The 23,143-nt window shown below is 52.9% G+C and overlaps 1 protein-coding gene across 3 annotated transcripts in view; it reads left to right on the forward strand.

Annotated features, from left to right (window-relative positions):
- Sorcs2 (sortilin related VPS10 domain containing receptor 2) overlaps positions 1 to 23,143 on the forward strand; it is a 353,595-nt gene that overhangs the window by 322,803 nt on the left and 7,649 nt on the right. For all 3 annotated transcript variants that reach the window (XM_021630583.2, XM_021630590.2, XM_060365433.1), the window contains 12 exons: positions 405 to 481; positions 3,448 to 3,539; positions 4,334 to 4,441; positions 8,337 to 8,457; positions 9,536 to 9,669; positions 10,223 to 10,351; positions 12,202 to 12,373; positions 16,264 to 16,450; positions 18,710 to 18,843; positions 19,924 to 20,047; positions 21,095 to 21,207; positions 22,096 to 22,221. In XM_021630583.2, the coding sequence (XP_021486258.1) occupies positions 405 to 481; positions 3,448 to 3,539; positions 4,334 to 4,441; positions 8,337 to 8,457; positions 9,536 to 9,669; positions 10,223 to 10,351; positions 12,202 to 12,373; positions 16,264 to 16,450; positions 18,710 to 18,843; positions 19,924 to 20,047; positions 21,095 to 21,207; positions 22,096 to 22,221 (1,517 nt within the window). The remainder of the gene's footprint in view (positions 1 to 404; positions 482 to 3,447; positions 3,540 to 4,333; positions 4,442 to 8,336; positions 8,458 to 9,535; positions 9,670 to 10,222; positions 10,352 to 12,201; positions 12,374 to 16,263; positions 16,451 to 18,709; positions 18,844 to 19,923; positions 20,048 to 21,094; positions 21,208 to 22,095; positions 22,222 to 23,143) is intronic.

Below are 23,143 nucleotides of genomic sequence, written 5' to 3' on the forward strand. Positions count from 1 at the left end.
CCCCCAAACACACACCCAGCCCTCTCATCTCTCAGGGACCACAAGCCTGTGCTGCCCCAGCTGGCTCACGTCCTTCGGCCTGACCCTGACCATCATCACACATTTTATCCTCAAGTATCACCTGTGGTCACTTGGTAACCCTTGAGCCTGTCCACCTCGGAGCTAAGGCTGGAGCCTTGCGTTGTGCTCAGTTGGGTTGAGCTCTTTCTGCCCAGAGGGGACCAGCTCAAGCCCTGCAGTCACACCAGGGACACTGTCTGAAAAGGAAGGCAGACAGGGACCTGCTGCAGGTGACTATGGTAGAAATATAAGCCTTGGCACGGTTTCCTTCTCTGGAGACTTTCAGACCTCAGTCAGGGGATGTGCCCAGTCTTAGAACAGCATGGTCTTTTCTATTGGGTCAGGTAACCTGGGCTTGCAGCTGGTGGAGTACAAAGAGGAAATGTACATCACGTCTGACTGTGGGCACACCTGGCGGCAGGTAAGGTGACGAAGGTACTTAGTGTTCTTCAGCCGCCCCCGCCCCCACAACTCTATCTGTTCTGTTCCCCTTCTTTTGCTCTCTAAACTCCTGAGCCAGGTGTCCTGCCCCAGACTCTCAGCCTCATCACTTCAGGAGCAGCGTGAGGCCTCTGCTGAGGGCTAGCGTAAGTCCAAGGGGCGGGGCCAGTCAGTGGGGTACCATCTGCCCAGTGCTTTGTGGCTTCTGCTGGACATATAGATCCTAGAAACAGTTCACGGCCAGGCGTGTCCCTGCGGACGCCTGAGAAAGGGGACTGAAGACCACGTGGTCACTTCCTACTTGGCTTTGCACGTCTTCAGAGGTAGAGGTACAGACGGTGGACGTATAAATGAAAGAAAAGGATGTGAGGGGGTCAGGTTTAGGATCCTGGGGGACGTCCCGAGTGTTGCCGTAGCGAAGGGGTGTGGCCCAAGATGACAAAGGAAGGAAAGGAAATGAGGAAACTCTGCCTGTGGGAGCCATCCTCTCGATGGCAGGACCCGGGCCAGCCCCCACTCACAGCTACACATGGACGTCAGACGGGCTGGTTAGAGGGATGCTGGCTGCCATCTGCCTGTAGCCCAGGAACAGTGAGGATACCAACAAGTGGGCGGGCAGGCCCCCACATGACAGAAGCTGCAGGTTTCCATCCCATGCGTCTCTCAGGAGAGCCCCTATGAAGGGGACACTGGCTGCCCCTCTGGGGTAGGCAGGATTCTAGCTGAGTTAGTCTGCCAACTTCACAAAAAGGTGATCTGGCTGTAAGCACTCGAGAGCACCAGTGCCCAACCGCTTGCATAGCGCCCAGGTCATCTCCCCCATGCCTGGATATGGAGCCGCATCCCCTGAGAGGCGCCGAGCACTCACCCCTGCATACAGAGCTCACGTGCATCAAGGCGGGAGGCCGCTGCTCTTTCAATGAGATGCAACAAGTGAGGCGTCTGCAAAGGGCAGGAGAGATTTATTGCATTTCAATATTTCTATTTTACTGAAGCCACTCCGAGGTTCTTAAAGGTCGCCGCCTGTCCACCTTCATTTTTGGCAGCACCGAAGGGCTTCCTTACTTTATAGACATTTGGAGGGGCGGGGAGGGGGCGCACTTCCGTGAAGCCATTTGCTTAGCTTTAACTCCGAGTCCTCGGGATCAATGTTACAGGGCAAGGTTCCCTGCCCGAGGACTGCTGTCCTCGGGGTTCACAAGTGAGACCCCTGATGGGGCAGCACGCACACGCATGTATATGTCAGGGAGAAACAGGTGCATACAGCAGTTACAGGCAGTTTTAGTGGGAGAGCAAGACTGTGCTGCAGGGGCGCTGAGTTATCAACAGCTCCAGACCAGTGGGGCATTTGTAATGTTTCTTCCCTGGCCGGAGAGGCACTGATGGAGAGAGATGGGCCATAGAGCAGAGTGACACAGCTTTCTCATGGAGTGGCACACGCTTTAAGCCAGGAGACCCCAGCCAGGCCTGGTGACGCTCACCTGTAACCCCAGCATCTGGGAGGCAGGGAAAGGAGATTCTTGTGCAGGTTCAAGGCCACCCTAGTCTGCAGAGCAGGATCTGTCTCAAAACCTGGATAATAAAAGACCCCAATAATAAAAGACTTCCTGGGATGAACAAGGATCTCACCAACAGCATTCGAAGACCATGCTAGGACTCTGAGGGGAACAGAGAAAGGCTGATCCAGGAATAGGTCTGTGTCCCCTCCCAGCCTTGCACCCCAGGGGCTGCTTAAGGTGCGGGGAGCCACAGCATGGATGCTGTCAGAGGCTTCCTTGGCAATTTTTCTGACGTTGGCTCCAACCAGCTTACTGGTCTGCAGGAGTCAGGACCTTTTCCTCTCCAGCCAAGACTGATGTGGGTGGACCACACCCATCTGGAAGCAGCAATTCAGCCCTTTCTCTTGCCTTACCTAGCTTGGACTCTGCCTATTCCTCTAGCATGCTCTACAGTGCTCCTCCCTCCTTCCTTGGCCCAGGTCACCGTGCTATAGATGGAAGCATTCATAGGGGCCAGCCCACTGAGGTTTTGGGTGACAGCTAACATTTTGGTTCCAGGACTCTTCTCTAATCTCCTGAGCCCAGGCACCTCCAGCACCCATAGCAGGAGGGACAGCAACCACTACCTAGAGGAGTGGGAGGATGTGGCCCAGACAGCATGGCCCTCACTTACAGTTTCTGAAGACACGCTCTGTACCCCATGTGTGCCAGAGCACTGAAGTACCCTGGAGTGACTGAGGGCCACACTCAGCTCTGCTACCCCTAGCTGTGAGACCTTGGCATATCCTTACTGCTGTAAGCCCAGCTTCCTGTAAGATGGTGCTTTTCTACAGCCTATGACTGTGACCAACATAGTTGTCCCTTCTACATGGACCCTATCAAGATACTTTTGCCCCCCCAAACTCTCAGTGGGCATTCATTCATTCATCCTCAGAGCATCCATTCATTAATTCATCCATATGGAGGTCATTCATTCATGTATTCATTGACATGCCAGCGCCCCAGGGTCCCAGCTCAGACCTCCACTGAGATGGTCACAGAGGCCTCCCAGTAGCTCCCTGGCTGGAAGGGATGATGACACAGGTAGATCAGTAAGGCTGGGCCTACTGAAATCCAGAGGTGGCTACATCTACCTGGTGTCAGAGGTAGCAAGGATCCAGGCTCTGTCACTGCACCCCATATAGGCCTGGGGCTCATCCTGAACCTAGCTCTGAACATACTGTGCTTCCCTCATTGCTGGGCCATTTGCTGACCTGGGTTCCCACAGTCAAGATGGTAAGAGTGCACACTATCACTTCCTCCATCCCTCAGGGTAGAGAAACCGCCACTCATCCTTCGTGTGCTAAGTCGGGGGTATAAACAGAGGTGTTAGAGAGCTGGCATCTCTCCCGGCCAGGCTCTGCTGGCCTTATCGGCGTCTCCCCTGAGAGAGTGTGTCACCCCACAGGTCTTCGAGGAAGAGCACCACATACTATACCTGGACCACGGTGGTGTCATTGCCGCCATCAAGGACACCTCCATCCCCCTGAAGATCCTCAAGTGAGATCATGGGCCAGAGGGTGGGCATGTGGGCAGAGGGCACACAGCATACCAGAACAGTCCCCTGGGAACCTAACACTGGGGTGCCCCCCAGAGATGGACCATGTTACCCACAAGATTAACAAAGAATACACAGCCTAATCAGGGTAACTTGGAGAGTGGTGAGGGCTGAGGAGTCCAGGAAGGCACCCTAAGTATCAGCAAGAACATGTTGGCAGAGGAATGGGGCTAGAGTGTACAGACAAGGAAGCCAGTGAGTGCCCAGGTAAGAGCTGCCTCATCCAAAGCTTCGGATAGCTAAAGGACCCACTGACAAATTGAGGACAGAGTAACATTGGTGTTTAGGAAGCAGAGCTAGAAAACTGCCAGGGAGCCAGTGTTATTTTAGTTTGAGGAAGAGCTGCATATCCTGGGAGGTAACGTCACTGTCATATTGGGCATGTCACTGACGGAGGAACCGTGAGCTGGGCTCAAGCCTTGCATGCTATTATTACTTGACGTTTCTAAGGCTCAAATGTCCCTGCTGTTCACAAGGAGCAGTGCCTGTGTGGAATCCCAGCAATATGTCTAGGGCACCAGTCTGTCACATTACTGATTAGTCAGGCACGCTACCTGGTGCTGCCAGGTGTCTGCTGTGGGCTCACCTGAGAGAGGGAGGTTGTGGTCCAGCTGTGGCCTAGCTGTTGCAATGGTCCCAGAGCTGGCCTCTGTTGGATAGGAGTCAGGCCTGGGGGTGGACAGACATGGGAAGGAATAAGATCATCCCGCTCTGTGGACACTGGTGCCTTTCACAGGTTCAGCGTGGATGAGGGCCACACTTGGAGTACACACAACTTCACCAGCACCTCAGTGTTCGTGGACGGGCTACTGAGCGAGCCAGGGGACGAGACGCTTGTCATGACGTGAGTGTGTGAAGGGACGTGGGTGAAACAGGAAGGGGGCGGGAGAGTCTGGCTGTGTCTGGTCTCTGAACTCTGAGGTGGGCTCAGATTGAGCCTCTGCTTCCTTCTGCATGCCTGTCCCAGGCTAGTGACTCCTCCTCTCACCCTGCCCAGGAGGAGGGGGCACTCCATCCCTACCCAGGGTACTGACTGGCTAGGAGTGGAACAAAGCTTCATGGGCCAGGCCCTTGCCAGTGTATGCTGTTCCTTTCTAGCTGACGGTAGTGAAGACAGTGCTTGGCCATGTGGCACAGCTAAGGTCCTGAGGCCCAACAGGGTTATGCAGTGGGGACTGTGTTTGATGCTGGTCCTGTGAAGCAGGTAGGCTGGTCCCCTTCTCATAGACCGGTCAGATAAGGTGACCTCACACTCAACCTAAAATGGCTCCTGACATCCTGGCAGGTGTAGCCTTGCTGTCTATGGCGTGATGTGAAGGTCCAGCGGGGCTCTTAGCGGCTCAACATTCTACCTTTGTCTTCTGTGAGCTCAGTGGATGCTCTTACAGATGTCTGTGTGGAGAAGCCCTGAGAGGACATGACTACCCCCCATCCCTACTTCATACTCACACCTGTTGTAGAATAATGAGTTTCCCCATGTCCAGTAAGGTCATGGCTATGACGTTGCCAGCCTGTCTCCACAGAGCAGGTAACACTGAGCACAGCAGAGACGAGGGCAGGCTACCCATGTGTGGAGAAGGATTCTGCCCCTTCCCAAAAACTTCTACCCTGTCTAATTGTTAAAGTGCATGTATTGAGCATCTACTGTATGCTGACACTGAGGTCCCAGGAGAGGTAGCTGTAAAAAAAAAATACATGGACTGGCATTAAGGGTCTCTGAGGAGAGACAAAGGAGAGAGACTGCTAATGTGTGCCCCAGCTCCCCACCAGGGTGGATGGGGACTGCACAGGCCATCAGATTGAGTGGCATGTGGCCTTTAGGGTACCTGAAGGTGAGCTCCAGCTAGGCCAGAGATAGGGGCAGCCTCTTGGGCATGAATGAAAGATAGGGTGGGGTAGGCAGGCCTTGCCCTCCCTCAGACATATGAAGTAAGGGGAGTCACAAAGCCGTGCATTCTTCCTGCCTCCTAAGAAGGTGGCCTTGCTCCTCTTCCCTTCAAGAGCCTTGTGTCTGTTTGGGCTCTGCCCATGAGTGGCCTTGCATGCTTGACCATCCTGAAACCCCAGGAAGGGGTCCCTCAGTCTATGTCACTAATGTGCCTAGCTGGGTAGCACCTGATGTGTGGTTGGAGCTCAGTAAACAAGATTTCAGTGACGCCACGCATACCCATGACAAGGATACAGCAGCAACCTCCCACATGCCAAGGAGGGCCATTGAGTCCCATGAAGTGTCCACGGAGATCCACCGAGCATGCATGACCCCTGTGGAACCCCACAGAGCATCCCAGCACCCTGTGGAGTGTCCATAGCCCCCTGGAATCCCTGCTGAATGTCGATGACCCCCCGGGGTAAATGGAGTTCCTCCTCCACAGTCAGGCTGCAATGAGAAAGCCCTCTGTGTCACTGGCCTCACAGCCTCCTCCCTGGTGGCCAGCAGAAAGCCAGGGCAGACTCTACTGCAGGACACAGTTGCTGTGTGCACCCTGGAACAGCTGAGCACCAGGCATGGAAAGCTATAGCTGGTCCAGATCTCCTTCTACCTGGCTGTCTGAGAGGCAGGCAAGTTGTTGCTGGTCAGGTTCTCCATGATGCTGTGACCTGTCCTGGGGAGGCTTATGCCTCATTCTGTGGACTGTGCCCTTGAAGGCTGTGCTTTGAGACGAGAAGGATGGTCAGGGGCGTGGCGCTTTGTATTTGTCAAAAGAAGCAGGTGAGGAAGTCTGGCTCTCCTCGTCTGACTGCAGCCTGGTCCTTTGAGGAGGACGGACAGTTTGCAAGGCTGAGCCTGCAAAGCAACAAGAGGGCCTGGCAACAAAGGTGAGAGCCCAGACAGGACTCTCAGAGCTCCAGCAAGCGGGCATGGTTCCCAAGCCTCAGCTTTCCCTGTCCAGGCTTGACCATGGGGGCACCTTCTGCCCCGAACTCCTTCGCTCTCCTCCATTTCCCTCACTTCATCTTGTGGTCTACATTTTGTAGCCGATTTGGGACATTAGTGCTTTGTGTAGCCATGGTCCTCAGATCCCGTCTGGTCCCCAATGCAGCTTTCATCTCTGCAGATGGCATTTCATCCAGGGAAAGAGGCAAAGTTCACAGGCAGGCGCATTCACATTCTAGGGACATTAGTGCTTTATGCAGCCATGGTCTTCAGATCCCAGTCTGGTCCCCAATGCAGCTTTCATCCCTGCAGATGGCATTTCATCCAGGGAAAGCGGCAAAGTTCACAGGCAGGCGCATTCACGTTCTAGGTTTTTAAACATCTCCATAAGGTTCCCATGGAGCCTTTCACAAAGCTGCATCTTCAAACACCTTCCAATTTCAGTGGACACAAAGATCATTTGCGTGCCTCAGAGGGGACATGGGCTGGCAGAGTGAAAGCTTTTCTGTCTGAGCCTATACCAGGGCCCCGCCCATATGACACCTTGATCCTCATTCACCCAGAGGTCATATCTATGACCACCTTGTCAGGACATTGTTCACAACGCTGCCCAGAGTCGGTTCCAACAGCATAGCACAAGGCAGAGGGTTCTATCCCTGGGCTGTACTATGAGGACTTTCAGCCTAGCAGGCCTGTAGGCTATACCCAGGGCCAGGGCAGAGCCAGCAGTCCAGACCACAGCATGGCCCATATTTCCTGCTCTCTGCCAAGCAGCCAGTGGCCCTTTGGCCTCTCCTACTCTCCTTTGGCCTCTGCTAGTCGAGAGATCCTTACAGTGGAAGCTGAGGTCTGAGCTTTCTTTATAGAAAGGAACTAGCATACGGAGAGTAGATTAGCTGGACCATCCTGCTTCTCTGCTTGAGCTCAGGAGGCAAAGTTTGGGATGTTCAGGCTAATTGGTTATATGTCCCAGGCCAAGCCTCAAAAGTATGAGCTGCCAGCCCCACGTACCAGGAACCGCCCTGGTTGGGTTTCTTCCTTGCTCTATTCCACTCTGAAAGTCTGGGATGATCACCATGCATTCCTCACAGGATGTGGTGAGGCCTAAAGAGGACAGAGATGTGGGAACCCCTCTCTAGCTGTCTATCAAGATGATGATGGGGTCATGACATCTGAATGGCAGGTTTCCTGAGAAGAGGCCACCCATGTTCTGCAGAGCATTTGGATGGGAGGAGTGGAAGCCAATGTAGGATGCTGGTCTCAGATCACCAAGCTGAGCACACTTAGCCTCCAGATATCCCTGTGCTTCCTGTGTGTCTGGCCTCCCCTCTCTGCTCAGAGAGATGCACTGTCCTGTCACACTGACCCTTTCATCCCACTGTCTAAGCCTTACAATGACTTGTTGTCTCTCTGGAGTGCCAGCCCTGCCTGGGGTAAACAGCCTGGAGCCATTCCCACATGGTAGGCAGAGGGAAGCCAGAAGAAAGGCAGGGAGATGCCAGACAACACTGGACATGGCTCCTGCCCACATGAAGCAGGTGTGAGGCCTGGTGTGTAGACTATGGAAGGGTCTATAGGAGCCATGAAAGCAGGGAGCCTGTCCATCTGAGAGCCTGTCCACCTGAGAGCCTGTTCCTGGTGGGAAGGGGATTGCATGCACCAGTGCAATCAGCAAGCCGCAGACAGCAATCCCTCTGAGGGATGATAACATCAGGCCAAGTGCCAATGGAGAGCATGCCACATCATTGAGTCCTTGGGGGTAGGAGAGGTATCATAGTCCTTGGTACCGGGAACCTGAGTGGGGGCATGTCTGCACATCAGGGGAGAGTCAATCTAAAGTGGCTTTCCTTCTTTCTCACCTCAGGGTCTTTGGTCACATCAGCTTCCGCTCTGACTGGGAGCTGGTCAAGGTGGACTTCCGGCCCTCCTTCCCCAGGCAGTGTGGTGAAGATGACTATAGCTCTTGGGACCTCATTGACCTCCAGGTAGGGCAGGCATAAGTCTCTTTCCTCTTCCAGGGAGTCTCACAGGTGCCAACCTCCAGGCATCTTTCCACCCAAAGATTTTGTGGGCCATCCTTGTGCCTGTAGCTGCTCTGATCTGTATCTCTTCATGACCCTAGGGTCTGCAGGGCCTGAGCGCCACTCTCAGCCAGGTCTCCATGATAGGATTTGAGACATTTCTGCTTGTGGGGAAATGGGCAAAGACTATATGACATCAGGGTCTGGGACCATCCTATGTCATAATTCACCATCAATGTCTAACCCTCACACCTTGGGTTGAACATGAGGCCCCATGTCAGCTCCTGGAGGGCAGTATAGGGAAGCTGACGCTTCAGTGAGTACCTAAGGGAGCTGCAGGTGTGATTTATTGGCACTCTCTGAAGCTATGGTCAGCCTGGAGGGCTTTATTAAAGACCAGGGAAGATAGAATAGCAAGTGGAGATTTATAGCCAAGGATGATGGAAGACTCCTGGATTGAGGAGACACCTGGATTCTGACTGAGCCACTAGCTGGGACAGTCTCTGCAGCCACGCAGGGTCTGGATACCTCTGTAAGTGGCACTCTGATGTCGAGAGTTCACAGATGGAAGGCGGTCTGGCTTGTGACTCAACAGCCCTCTGCAGAAACTAGTCTGCAAGAAAGTACTCAGATGGGCCTAGAGAACGTTCCAGAACTGCTACAGCTACACAGAGTTTGTCCCAGTCCTGCCCCATCACTACCAGGGGACCCTGTTTTGGGGATCAGGGTAGTATTGCTCCAAGCACAGCCTGAGAACCTACTGTGTGTCCACATGAGCCCTCCAGGCCTGGCTCATCCACAGACCTTCAGAGACCTGGCCTCTATTGGCCCAGATGTTCCGTGCCCACCAAGAGCCAGTCATTATGCTTAAGGTGAGGGAAACTGGACCAGTTGACTGGCATGTCAAGTTCTTTTGGACCTCAGTTTTCCTGTTTGTCAAGGGGGCAAACGCCCCCACCCTAGCTGCCACCAGGGCAGGGGACAACAAGACAAGCTGATGACAGCTGTTACCATGCTTTGTTGGTTCCTCATCCTTCTACAGGGTGATCACTGCATCATGGGCCAGCAGAGAAGTTACCGGAAGAGGAAGTCCACATCCTGGTGTGTCAAGGGGAGAAGCTTCATATCGGCGCTCACATCACGCGTGTGCAAGTGCCGGGACTCTGACTTCCTCTGGTGGGCACCGCCCCTCCCTCCTGGATGCTCTAACATCTTTATATCATGAGGACCTTATCCTAGAACCAGGGAAGAGGCCACAGTGTTCCTCAAGGCCTCGTCTCCAGGCACACACTGCCACCTCTACCTTAGCTACACTCACCTGTCACCTCTTCTCCCTCTAGGAATTTATTCCTCTCAAAAGCCCACTGCCTTATGACAATGTAGTTTGCAATGCCACCACCCTCAACCTGCCTCACCCTCTCTACCCTGCACCCCACACTCAGGCCTCCTGTGCCTTTGCCAGGGCAGCTAGTCCTGGCTGCACAGCCACTCCTTGCTTCCCTCTCTATCTCTAGCATCCTTTGAGAGTCACCCTCTTGCCACAAGAAACCCTCCAGGCTCCATTTCATTTTTACCCTCCTTGTTCTGGAATGGAGCTAGTATGTTTCATCTGTCCTCCTCTGGAACAAACTTGTCCATGTCCCTGCAGATGGATACATCTAGACCTGTGGCATAAGAATCTCCACCTTAGCCGTCTATCACCTCTTTTAACCCAGCTTTCCCTCCCCAGTGACTACGGGTTTGAGCGCTCATCTTCCTCAGAGTCTACTGCCAACAAGTGCTCCGCCAACTTCTGGTTCAACCCTTTGTCCCCTCCTGAAGACTGTGTCCTGGGCCAGACCTACACCAGTAGCCTTGGGTGAGTACAGCCAGCAGCCAGCTAGCCACACATCCATCCAACCACCCATCCATCCATCTATCTATCTACCCACCCTCACAACCATCCATCCATCCATCCATCCATCCATCCATCCACCAATCTACCCACCCTCATATCCAGCCAGCCCTCACCCATCAGCTCCAGGAAGAGAGCCCAGACATCCCCTATACTGTGTTTCCTGGCAGCCCACAGCTTAGAAGTTGAGACCATGGTCCTGGTGCAAGTCACCAGACTGACACAGTGGCCCACAGGTCGCATTGAGCTCTTGGGGCTAGAGTCGGGAGAGAGCTCCCTTGAGTTGGCACAGTATAGAGTACAGGTGGGCAGCAAAGGTCCCAAGGCTTCCAACTGCTGTGGGACTGAGACCACAGGTCAGTCTCACCTTTCTCTGGTTCCCTGGGCCTTTCACAGCCATGCTGTGATGGTACCTGAAGCCTGAAGCCTGGGGGACTCTGCTTAAACAAACCTTCCATGTGGAAGCCTTGGTAGATCACACTCCCAGCCTCTCCTCCCCACCCCTCAGGCTTTCCTTTCTGAAATACTCACCTGCTGGGCCTTAGCTCATGACACACTGTGAGGCTTCCTGCAGTCTGCTGTGTTGGCTACAAGCTTTGCAGGAGGGGGAAGTGGCAGGCAGACCCTTCTCCCCACTGAGGGGGTGGGACTGAACACACTGCTTATAACGTATCGATTTTATGTAGAAATAGCAAGCACATAATATCTGTGAGCCTTCAGCTTCAGAAGGGCCCACGGCCTCCATGTGATGGGCCCATTCCCTTGTCCTTTGTGAGGGATTCCTTATTGTCTACCATGGAAAGCTGGAAGAAACAGAGGGCCTGGAACTGAATGCTTTCACTTTGGCAGTACGTAGCCTGACATCTATCAACTATCCACTCACTTATCTACCTCCATCCATTTATCCATCCATACATGCATACATGCATACATAATCCATCCATCCACTCTTCTACCCACCTACCACTTCCATCTATGTCCTATTCGTCTATTCCTTCTACATAGCCACCCTTTCATCCACCCATCTACCCAATCACAAGTCATCTATCCACCCACCCACCTACCCACCCACCCATCCACTCATCCTTATACCATCTACCTATCCATCCATTTCATCCATTCCCTGTTCATCTATACATCTATTTGTTCCATCCATTTGCCCATTTATCTACCCACCTCCGCACCCACACACCCACCCATCCTCCCACCAATCTGTCCATCCATTCTTCTGCCTCCACAAATACCCATCTTTCTATAGTCATCTACTCTTGATATCGCTCCTGGCTGGCACTTCAGAGAAGAATCGCTGCTTGCCGAGCCACAGTGGGACTGCCAAAGAGACCATTGTGCCACTGTTGGATGAGTGGGTGGATATATGGGCAGTGGATGGGTGGAACCATCCCATGAAGAGCAGCATGCTTGCTTACGGCCACCCAGGAAGCCAAGGTCCAGTCCATCTCAGCCACTCTGTCCTCCACAGTTCTCAGGAAGACCTTGACTTTAGACTGCCTCCTTCTATCACCCCTTAGCAAACATACACACACCAAACAAAAGCAGTTATTATTGCTGTGGACAATATGATCAGGCCATGGATGCTTCAGCTCTCCAAAGCAGACCCGCCCAGCCAGTCCCTCCATCCTCATGCGCAGTGCTCTCGGCTCTAACTTGGACAGAAGCAGCCATGAGGTAGCATGGGGAGCAGGCAGCAAACGGGGCTGTAGAGATTGGAGCCACGGGTGGCCTCCAGAGAGGAGACCATCCCTACCCATAAAGCCACTGCCTGCTCTGGGCCTGAACCTCCCTCCTCCACCCAGGTACCGGAAGGTGGTATCCAACGTGTGTGAGGGTGGTGTGGACCTGCAGCAGAGCCCAGTGCAACTGCAGTGCCCCCTCACAGCGCCCCGGGGCCTGAAGGTGAGCATCCTCGGAGAGGCCGTGGCTGTGCGGCCTAGAGAAGATGTGCTCTTCGTGGTGCAGCAGGAACAGGTGAGCATCATCCTGGACTGTCCCCGGAAGGGCAGCTCCAGCCAGGTACCCAACCATGGGGCTCTGGACAGTTTGCAAAATGGCCCAGAGAGGCCAGCCTGGCCCTGAGGGTGGGGCCACAGGATCGAAATTGGCCTCTTGGTTCAGACCAGCCTTGGAGATGAAACATATACAAGAGCAAATGTGTGTGTCAGATGGTCAGCAGGAAATGGACTCCACATTAACACATGTATGTACATGTGAGGACCTAGATGTGTATATGTGTATGTGTGTGTGATCTTGTGTTTAACAAACATTGATATGAAATCGATTCCTTCCCACAGGTGACACTGAACTTATTTTATTGATTTTTTTCTTCTAATGCTAAGGATGGAACCCAGGGCCTTGTGCAAACTAGAGAGACACACTCTTCTACTGAGCCACACCCTCAGCCCAGCACTAAAGCAACTTTAAACTTCTAATTATACCGATTAGTTGATCTGGAATCCCAACAAAAGCATAAAGTATTTTTTAAATGATTTGTAATCACAATCCAGGGATAATGCCTTCTGTATGTATTTAGGGATAGATATAAATACAAGTTTATATATATACGCACACAAATATATATATTTTTCTCCGCCCAGTCTCCCACTCATTCTATTTTTACTTCAGAACAAGTGTTACATTTTTTTCTGGTTTTAAAAATAATATATGCTCATTGTAGTATATTTAGGAAACACAAACACACATATTTTTAAAAGCACCATGGACATAAATATCACCCAAAATCCTGTTCCCTGAGGGAACTGTTAACTTTTCTGTTTCCTTCTGGTTCCTATAAACCTAACAGTTTATGAGAAACAAGCCTGTGTCTGCTGAAAAAGGCAGCTAATGATCCCTGCAAGAAATGCAAAAATGACCGTTGGGAAAAATGCTCAGAAAACTTAAAGGAGGATGGAGAGCCCCCCTTCTCCTCAGGGCTCTGGGTAAACCCCACTCACAAAGGCAGAGGAAGGACCCCCTCTTTCCCCCAGGATTCTGGGTAGTCTCCACATCACAGGTCAGCAGGAGTGCAAATCTTCAGCTAACGGATGTGAGGGCTAATGTGGATGAACCCGGGACTATGCATGCTATACGCAAACATTTTTTAAAAGGTGTCTGACTTTAGAAGTGTATGCCTGGTCTCCTGAAAACAGGGAAACTGAGGCCACGGAGAACTCAGACCAGCCACGCTAAGCACCTCTGCACCAGACACTGTGATAACTACTTCCTGTTGGAAAAGCACGCGTGCATTCTGCACTCATTCCAATGTATAGATGAAGAAACGGGGGCACAGGCAGCGGAGTCACTCTCTCAAAGCTGCATGGTAAAAAGAAGCAGAGGTGGCATTGTGTCTTCTGGAGACCCACCTACTGTCCCAAGCAGACAGTAGCCAAGTCTGTGGTCCCCAAGCGCCCTACCTCCACTGCCCCTGTAAACACACACACCCACACTACCTCCCAGGTCCTCTCACTGGTTGAGACAGCCCTAAGGTTCATTTGAGCCACCAGACAACCCTGCCTCAGGGCTGCGTATCTCATATCTCAGACTGTGTTGGGATGACAGGACAGAGCCCCTAGTCAGCTTGGGGCTCCCCAAACGTCAGACAGACCCAGCAAAAGCTCTCAAATTCCTGACCATACAGCCTGGAAACATGGCCCTCTGCTGCCCCCTAGAGCTTGATACTAGGACCTACAGCACATCTGGGTAGGAGCCTCTGCTGGGTCAGGAGGACAAGAGGACAGAGCGTCTTTGGAACCGTTGCTGGGCTGATTGTCGGGCTCAAGCTGGAGCGGGCAGAGTTGAGGGGAGCAACACAAAGAGGCCTTGAAATAGAGGCTCCTGGGGCAACCCCAGCCTGGGAGGGAAGCGGGTATGAGCACGGGCCTGAGGGTAGGCATATGCACATACACTGTGACCCTGACTCCCTTACACACGCATACACTCTCATAGGCACAGTGTGCACTCCTTCGCTACACACACACCTACTCTTACCCATCACTGGGCTTGAGAACAGGGCTGAGTGTGAGGAGCTGGAGTCTACTAAGAATTCACAGCTTTGGGGGATGGAGGCCAGGAACAGACCCGTAAGACACCTGCCTGCGCTTGACAGGTGCAGAGCAGACTCAGGGAGGCCGTGTCTCTCCATCAGCAACAGCACCTCCCCCCCAGACCTCAGACAGGAACCCCAAAATAGACCACACACCTGCATAGGAAGTAGGAATGTGTAAACTTTTAGGAGCCACGTTGAAGCCAGCCAAGAAGCGCGGTCTGGGGAACTTCAGCACAAATGGGGCTCTGAGCCACACAATGAAACCTTGACATGTCGGTGACATCTCGATTTGGAACCAGGAGAGCTGTTGAGAAGATAGAGGCAGCTACGGACGGGAGGGCATCTGGGAAGGACTCCCAGGCACTGCAGTCTTAAATGGGAAAGAAACACGAGGGGACGCTGGCCACAGCGGGCTCCGCAGGTGGCAAGCGAGTGGACAGGAGACGTACACGAAGGCGTGGACTTTGAAGGACAGGGACTTTAAAACCACAACCAGACACCCACTTCTTGAATGCTACCCAGAACTCTCCCCTTCATAAGAATCATTTGGGTATGGACATTTCCCTCGCTTCTCACCCAACCCTGCCAGGAGAGCCATGGGCAGAGAGGCCACGTCCAGAGTCTGGATGCCTGAAAGCCTCAGTCTCCCAGCCTATAAAATGGACACACGTAGCACCATTTATGCTGGGTCCTGGGAATGCCCCATCAAAGCCTCTGGATGTTGTGGGCATTGTGGGAGCTCCTTGACTCATGGCTGCACTTTCCAGGGTCTGCCTCTGTGTCCACATAGCCCCCACCTGCTGCCCAAACAACCAGGGTTTTCTCTTCAAGACTCCTACCCTCGGGTTTCTTGCACTCCATGCCCCCATGAGACCTACTCTCAATCACCTGAATCTGCAGGCTTATTTTAAATGTCTATTTTGAATCGTCCCAACAGACATGGATTTTGGATGACTCTATCCAACCCAGTATCACATATTCATAGAGAAAGTTAAATGAACCTGGATGGTGGTGGCACACATCTTTAATCCCAGCTCTGGGAAGGGAGGCAGAGGCAGGCAGATCTCTGTGAGTTCCAGGCCAGCCTGGTTTAGAGTGCCAGGAAAGCCTGGGCTACACAGTGAAACCCTGTCTCAGAAACAAACAAGAGAAAGCTCAATGAACATGATTTACATTCAGGTGCCCTCAGCTTTTGAGATCTGGAGGGTGTGAACTAGGAAGACTGCTGATGGCTAGTGTGGGGTGAACAGGCTGGAGAAGAGGGCAGGGAAGGCAGGCAGACAGGGGAGGGGAAACTGAATGTGGATGAAAGTGAGGCTGAGAGCTGGGGTCAGCTAGGTCACAGGAGCCCTTTCTTGCCTGCCCTACACAGCTGAGCCTCATTCCTGGCGTGGTGCGGGATGAGATGAGAGATGGGAAGCCATCATGTCAAGAGACAGTTGTTTTCTTTGTTGTGTTTCCCTGAAGAGACATCATGCCAAGCCTTCTCCATCTGCATGTGAAACCCCCACTTTCCTGTCCAGTTCTATGGCCTGGCTTGGGCTCGGGGTTCTCCCTGGGCCCCACACAGCCTTCAAAATGCTTCTCTAAAATCTCACCCATGGTGTTCTGCTCCAAAGGAGAGCATAGCCTTGGTCCCATGAACTGTCTGCCAGCTCAGCCCACTGCAGGCTAAAGCCCTGAGAGGACAGACAACCTATTCTCCGTGGCCTCACTGAACCGACATCTGAGGGGAAAAGGGAGAGGTGTGGGCATCTCATGTTGGAAGCCCACCAAGAGAGTCACCCCTAAGTGATGCTGTGGCATTTCCCTACAGGGTGACGTCCTGACCACGAAATATCAGGTGGATCTTGGGGATGGCTTCAAGGCCATGTACGTGAACCTCACTCTGACGGGCGAGCCCATCCGGCACCACTACGAGAATCCTGGCATCTACCGCGTGTCTGTCAGGGCTGAGAACATGGCAGGCCATGACGAGGCTGTGCTCTTTGTCCAGGTCAACTGTAAGTCCACTGCTCCTTTTCTTGTGAAATGGAGAGCCAGGGCTTTGGGGAAGCATGGTGATTCTTGTAGGGTTGTTTCAGCTCCTCAGGACAGTTAGGCCATGGACAGAAAGGCAGGTGGGCTGGGCTCAGTGGTCCCAACAGTCTTCATAGAAGTAACGGTGAGCATGGTAACAGTGGTGGTCATGGTGATGCAAGCGATGGTAATGACGCTAGTAATAGTGATGATGATAGTGATGACGAGAGCAATGATCGGGGCAGTGATGACGGAGGCGATGCTGCAGGTGGTGGTGATGATGACCGTGAGAGCGCTGATAACAAGGATGGTGATGGTAATGATGGCGATAATGGTGGTGATACTGGTGATGGTGGCGCTATCGTTGCATTGATGATGGTAGTGGTTACAGCAGCGGTGGCAAAGGTGGTGGTGGTGGTGATGGTGATGGTGATATGATAATGGTGATGGTGGTGGTGATGGTGATGGTCGTTATAATGGTAATGAGTGTGGTGATGATAGTGATGATGGTAGTGACAGTGGTGGTGAGTAGATTAGTTATTTTTATATGGATACGATTGTAATACCTGACAGAAATACCTAAGAAAGATTTATTTGGCTCACAGTTTCAAAGGCGGTAATGTCTATCAATGCAAGAAAGATGTGGTATCATCCAGAGCAATAGCAACATGTGGGATTGAGGGGCTCCTCACGTCACAGTGGTATAGGACACAGAGAATGGGGCTGTAATGAGAACCCCTCAAGTCTGCTTCCTGTGGACTGCTTCCACTAGCTATACCCACCTCTACAGGTTCCTCAGCCTCCCTAAAGAGTCTCCAGATACATGTCTCCAGATAAGACATGTAAACTAAAACCAGGAACCTAAGGAGAATATTTTAGATTTAACCCATAATGTTCTTCCTCTGGCCACAGAGGTTCACAGTTTACATCTCTAATGCAAAATGCATTCAGTACAACTTCATGGGTCACCATGGTCTTGACAGTTCCAATGGGGTTCAGAGGTCTAAGCCCAGAGACTCCGTTCAGACCCACAGGAATCTCTTAGCGGCCCTTGTAAAAGGCAACCCTGCACTTCCTCTCTACAGTGAGCACTGCCACCCCTGAAACAGGATCCAAACGGGACTGAGGCACGGCAAGGAAACATGGAGACCCATAGCTGTGTGTAGCCCCTGCAGCGTGTGGTGGCATCGTGGCTTTGGCCGTCCATTTTAGCTCTCTCTCTCTCTCTCTCTCTCTCTCCTCACAGACTACATTCACTGCAGTTTTCTTTACAGATGCTTCATGTTCCCCCACCCCAGGGTCTCCAATCAGTCTCAGGCCTCCCCCTTGAAGCTTCATGAATTGCCCTGTGAAGGTCTCCCTGAAGGGAATTCAACCTCGCCATGCGTACATTGCCTGGCTTAACAAACGTTCCTTTAAAATCTGAGTACAAGTGTCCGTGACCCTATAACTCTTGCATCCTGCATGCCTGAAAACCCAGTACTGCTTTTCCAAATGCTTTTCACAGAGCAGTACCAGAGGTTTAAACCTGTATGGTCAGATTTAGCGAGAGCAGCAACCCCACCCACCTGCTAGCAGTTTCCTGTATTCGTGACTTTTGCTTCTCTGTGAGCACAACACCTGACAAGAAGAACCTGGGTGTGGGGAGGGGAGGTTTGCTTTGTCTCAGACTTCCAGAGGGGTTCACTCCATCGTGGTGGGAAAGCGCAGTGTAGCTTATGGTGAGGGAGTATGCGGTACCAGACGCTGCTCAGACCATGGTGAAACATGGAGCAAAGAGTGAGGTTTCTGTTAGGGAACAAGCAGGACCAACAGCTGGGGAACAAGCGTTTGAAACCTGATCCTGCGGAGACAGTTTAGATTCAAACCTTAACACTGGTAGTAAGGATGGGGATGGTAATGGTGATGGGGAGGGTGGGTAGAGATGACTGTGATAGGTGAGTGGTGATAGTGGTAAAGGAAGAAGAAGGAGGAGGAGGAGGATATGGGGTTGCTGATGGCGGTGATGCTGTTGATGGGTTGTAGTGAGTGGTGGTATTGGTAATGGTGGTGCTGATGGTAATGGTGGTGCTGGTGATCATGCTGTTGATGGTAGTATTTGATGATGATGGTGATGATGATGCTAATGTTGTGATGGTTGTGATGGTACCAATGGATCTGATGGGGACAATGCCTAGTAAGTAGCCACTGAAAAGTCCTGTGCCTCACTGTCCCCTAACCCTGAACTTTTGGGGACTCTTCAGCTCCCCTGCAGGCCCTCTACCTCGAGGTAGTCCCTGTCATTGGCATCAACCAGGAGTTGAACCTCACAGCCGTGCTGTTACCCCTGAACCCCAACCTCACTGTCTTCTACTGGTGGATCGGCCACAGCTTGCAGGTGCGCCCTACGCCCCTTCTCAGTCACCCCCTCCCATAGAATGCCATCTGGTGTGTCAGGTGGGGCAGGGTGCTGCCTTGGGAACCTGGCATTGGGGCACAGTGCGGAACCCCTGAGAGGGACGGCCCTGGCCTTCCTTCCCTCGGTACCCACCCAGAGCACCTGAAAAGCCCGTGGCTAGTCCTGGGAAAGACACGGGATATGGATAGAGTAGTTGCCCGGAAGTTCGGGTGTGACATGTGTCACAGGAGGGCTCAGGGGAGGCTTTCTTTAGTGGAGTGGTCAGGGAAGCCTTCTTGGAAGACTTCCCTGGGAGGAATAAAACTTGGCCTCACTCAGAGGGCTGTGATGTCCCACTGTGGTCCATGGGAGCCACGGACAGTTCTTGAGCAAGAGACACAATGAGGCAGCAGAGCATGTGATGAGGGGGCAAGGCTGTCCATCCTTAATACCTTTGGGGGGGATCCTTTCCTCAGGGTGCAGTAGCCCTAAGCCTCCGCAGAAGCCCTGGCACAAAGGGCTAAAAGAAGGGAGGGGCCTTGGGTACAGGGTCATGTCTCTTGAAGTGGGAGGCTTCTAGAAGAACCAGGTGCTCTGTGTATTCCTTGCCACCCAAGCCCCAGCTCACCTCCCAGAGCCTTGTTTATATAAGGTGATGTCACCACCTATCCATGATGAGGATGGCTGCCTCCTGCCACTGGCCAGGGCCTGAGCTCTTACTGTAGCTGGGACAGTAAACAGAACTGAGATGGGGCACAGTGCCTGAACTTGTGGCTGCCTAGCAGACAACCAAAAGGCTCTGTAGGAGGCCACAGGCAGCTTCTAGATTCTAGAGTCTAGAAGGATGTGTCATGCTATGGAAGCAGGACAAGTTCCTTGTCCAGCTTAGAACTAGGGCACGCTCCCCCACCCCCATCCCACCTCCCAGACACTGCCAATGAAGAAGCCTCCAGCCACCCACTTGCTGATGAGAACCAGGACCAGCACAGTCCCAGTGTGTGGCCTGACAGTAGACCAAGGGCCAGTGTCTCCATGGCACTCCATCCTGCCAGTGAGGTCTGACCCTGCTTGTGCCCACAGCCTCTGCTTTCCTTGGACAACTCAGTGACAACGAGGTTTACGGATGCTGGGGACGTGCGTGTGACAGTGCAGGCTGCCTGTGGGAACTCAGTGCTGCAGGACTCTAAGGTCATCCGTGTGCTAGGTGAGTTGTCCCCTGACACTTTACACAGGCCAGTGTGGGCCTGTTCCCTCCTGGATGACCACAGGTTGCAGAGAGGAGTCCAGGTAGCTTCGGCTTCTCTGACTGGCTATGTGGTCTTATTAAAGTGTCCCAGACTCTCTGGACCCAGTTTCCTCTCTCTATGAAGTGAAGTGTCTCATGAGACTTGTGAGTCTGTTGGTCAGTGATCTAACAACAAGGACAGGTGAGCTTCTGTGTCGCCACCTCCACAGGCCTCTCCACTTGCACTTGCCACTCTGAGGATGGTCCATAAGAGGACCTGGGGATGGTCATCACTAACCTGGACTCCCCAGGGCTGTTGTCCCCTCAGTACAGTACTGTGACTGAAGGAGGACATTACCCCTTCAGCACATATGAAACTCACTTGTCTCAGGAACACCCTCTGAAGTGGACTGCAGCCATCAGTCACATTAGGGGCCTTCAGGGTGAGAGATGAGGCTGCCCTGAGCTGGTCCTCCCTTCACTGTGGACCTGGGGATGCCCACACCATAGAATATTGGGTCATAGTTCACGAAATACTGTCCCCTGAGCCCTCTGCCCAGCAGAGCTGTTTCCCACTCTGTAAGAGAGAAAGGAGAAGGAAGCCAGGACAGGTGTGTGTGTGTGTGTCAGTATAGTGCTAGGCCTCTGTCTCTAGAACAGAGCTGAGAGTCTGGGAAATGAAATGTACATGAGTTGAGGCCTCCGATCTCATGGGGCTCTTGATTTGGTGGGGTGACCAGTGAGCTGAAGTCCATAGGTCCTTGTGAAGTGGATGACATCAGAGGGTATGCACTCTGGTAAGTTGAGGAGCACACTTCATGGAGCGGGTGCATACAGTGCCATCCCCTCTCGCAGGCTGATGGCCACTCATCATCAGTACATGTCAGGTTCTTCTCTTCCACACACAGAACCAGGGACATGGGGATAGTGGTGGGGCTATCTGGACCATCTGGCATGTGGTACATTGTGCAGGGTCTCAGCCATGCATGCTCCAGACCTCACTGGTTCTATTCTCTCCTCTTCCAGATCAATTCCAGGTGGTGCCTCTGCAGTTCTCCAGAGACCTGGACACCTTCAACCCCAACACACCTGAATGGAGGGAGGACGTGGGGCTGGTGGTCACCCGGCTTCTCTCCAAGGTGCCCTTGGCTTGGGCTTCAGTTCTTAGTCTGAGCCATGGTGTGGTCTGGGGGCTGAGGAACGAGGGTGGGACAAGCCTTATGGCTGCTTGGGAAATGGTGGGTTGATGCCCTGGATCAAGCACTCAGTAGCTGGACATCTTAAAGGGAAGGACATTGCCCTATACAGCCAAAACACTGTATGTTCCCCTCCTATGGTGGGCAGAGCTTTTAAGGCCACCGCCAGTTCCCTTCTGTTCTTTCTGTACCAGATTCCTAACACAAAGAAGGAAGCACAGATAATCACTTCTCTCAGGCAGCTCAAGGCAAAGGCAGTGCAGTGGAGTGGGCAGTGGGATACCCAAGTCCCTAGGTCCTCCTCCCCACAAAGAGAGAGGCCTCTAGCTCCATCTAAGACTACCACAGGCAGAAACCTATCCTGACCATGCTTCCTTCATCCCGTGAATAGTGCTAGTGAAATTATACTGGACATTAAAGATTAAGAGATGAGTAGGCGTTTAACTCATAGTGTATGGAGTGGGGTTCCCAGGAGGCAGGAGGCTACCCAGGAGCCGAACTTTGAACGTTAGGGGCTGTACAGGTGTATGGTCAAGTCTGGGGAGCAGACCGCAGGAGTCAGCAGGGCCTCATGTCACCTCAAGAACAGGGCACACTAGCCTGGCCCTGGTTCAGGATGAGGAAGTGCTTGTGAAGTCAGGCCTAGGCGGGTGGGGCAGCATTAGGGCCACAGCCAGAAACCACAAGGTGCTGAGAGTCAGGAGGATGGATCAAGACAGGTGAACAGGACATACCTTGGCCAGGAAGGGAGAGCAGATCTTGCTGGAAATTTAGCTTGTGGCAGAGGATGAAGAACAGAAGAGGACCCAAGTGTCCTGCCTGTCCCCACAGGAGACCAGCATCCCGGAGGAGCTGCTAGTGACTGTGGTAAAACCAGGTCTGCCCACCATAGCAGACCTGTATGTACTCCTGCCTCCTCCCAGGCCCACAAGGAAGAGGAGCCTCACAAGTGACAAGGTATGGCGGTGGCCACCTGTGCCCAGGTCTTCTATGCAGAGCAGGTCCCAAGCGGGGTCACTCCTGATAACCACATCTGTGGGGCATCCCCTAAAGGCATACTTCTTCCTATAATGCCATCTGACTCAGGGTACCACCATCTGCCTGTGGCTCCTCTCTCAACAGCATCCGAGGTTAGTGAGACAGGCAGCTTCCAGGGGGAGGAGGCCAGCTTGTGGGGATGGTCTCCCTCCGCTCTCACAACATTGTCTGGAACTGTCATGTGACCTCAGCTTCACTGCCAGGAGTACTGAGACATGCGGGTGAGCACCGCGGAAGACCCTGAGCCTCAGGCTACAGAGCAAACCAGAAGTCAGCTTAGGAGTCCGAATACATCCTCCATGAGGTGCCTTGATGGTGGGCACCTTGGAGACTGTAATCAGAGAGCCCCCAAACGCTGAGTGCTGAGTACCCTTTGGGACAACCAGCACCATTCTGAAGGTGAAGACAAGTTCAAAGTGACAGTGATAGCTAGCCAGGCACTCAGGAGGCCAAAGGCTGGCCACCCCCTGGTGTCAATGTGAAAGGAGTATGTCCAGGGTGCAGGTGGCGCAAAGCCTTCTCCCTTCCAAAGGCTGGGATTCTGTCTGTCACAGCTTCTGGCTCTGCCCCAGTGGATTTAGCTAAGGTCAGAATCCCAGAGACATAGCCACATGGAAATGAGTGTCAGAGGGCATAGCTGGGTCCCCATACTGAGCCCTAGACAGTGACTGATAGGTGATGACATGAGGAAGGTGAGGCTTGGGCAAATTCTGGTGTGTAATGTGTTACAGTGGTCTTGGGAGGGGGCATTGTGCACCCCCTTCAGCGCTCCCTAATCTAGCAGCTGCTCCTGACTCCCCTCATGGGTGGGATGCCTTGCTTTGCCTCATATTTGTGACCT

Source organism: Meriones unguiculatus, chromosome 12, assembly GCF_030254825.1.
Source record: "Meriones unguiculatus strain TT.TT164.6M chromosome 12, Bangor_MerUng_6.1, whole genome shotgun sequence".
In the NCBI taxonomy this organism is placed as follows: domain Eukaryota; kingdom Metazoa; phylum Chordata; class Mammalia; order Rodentia; family Muridae; genus Meriones; species Meriones unguiculatus.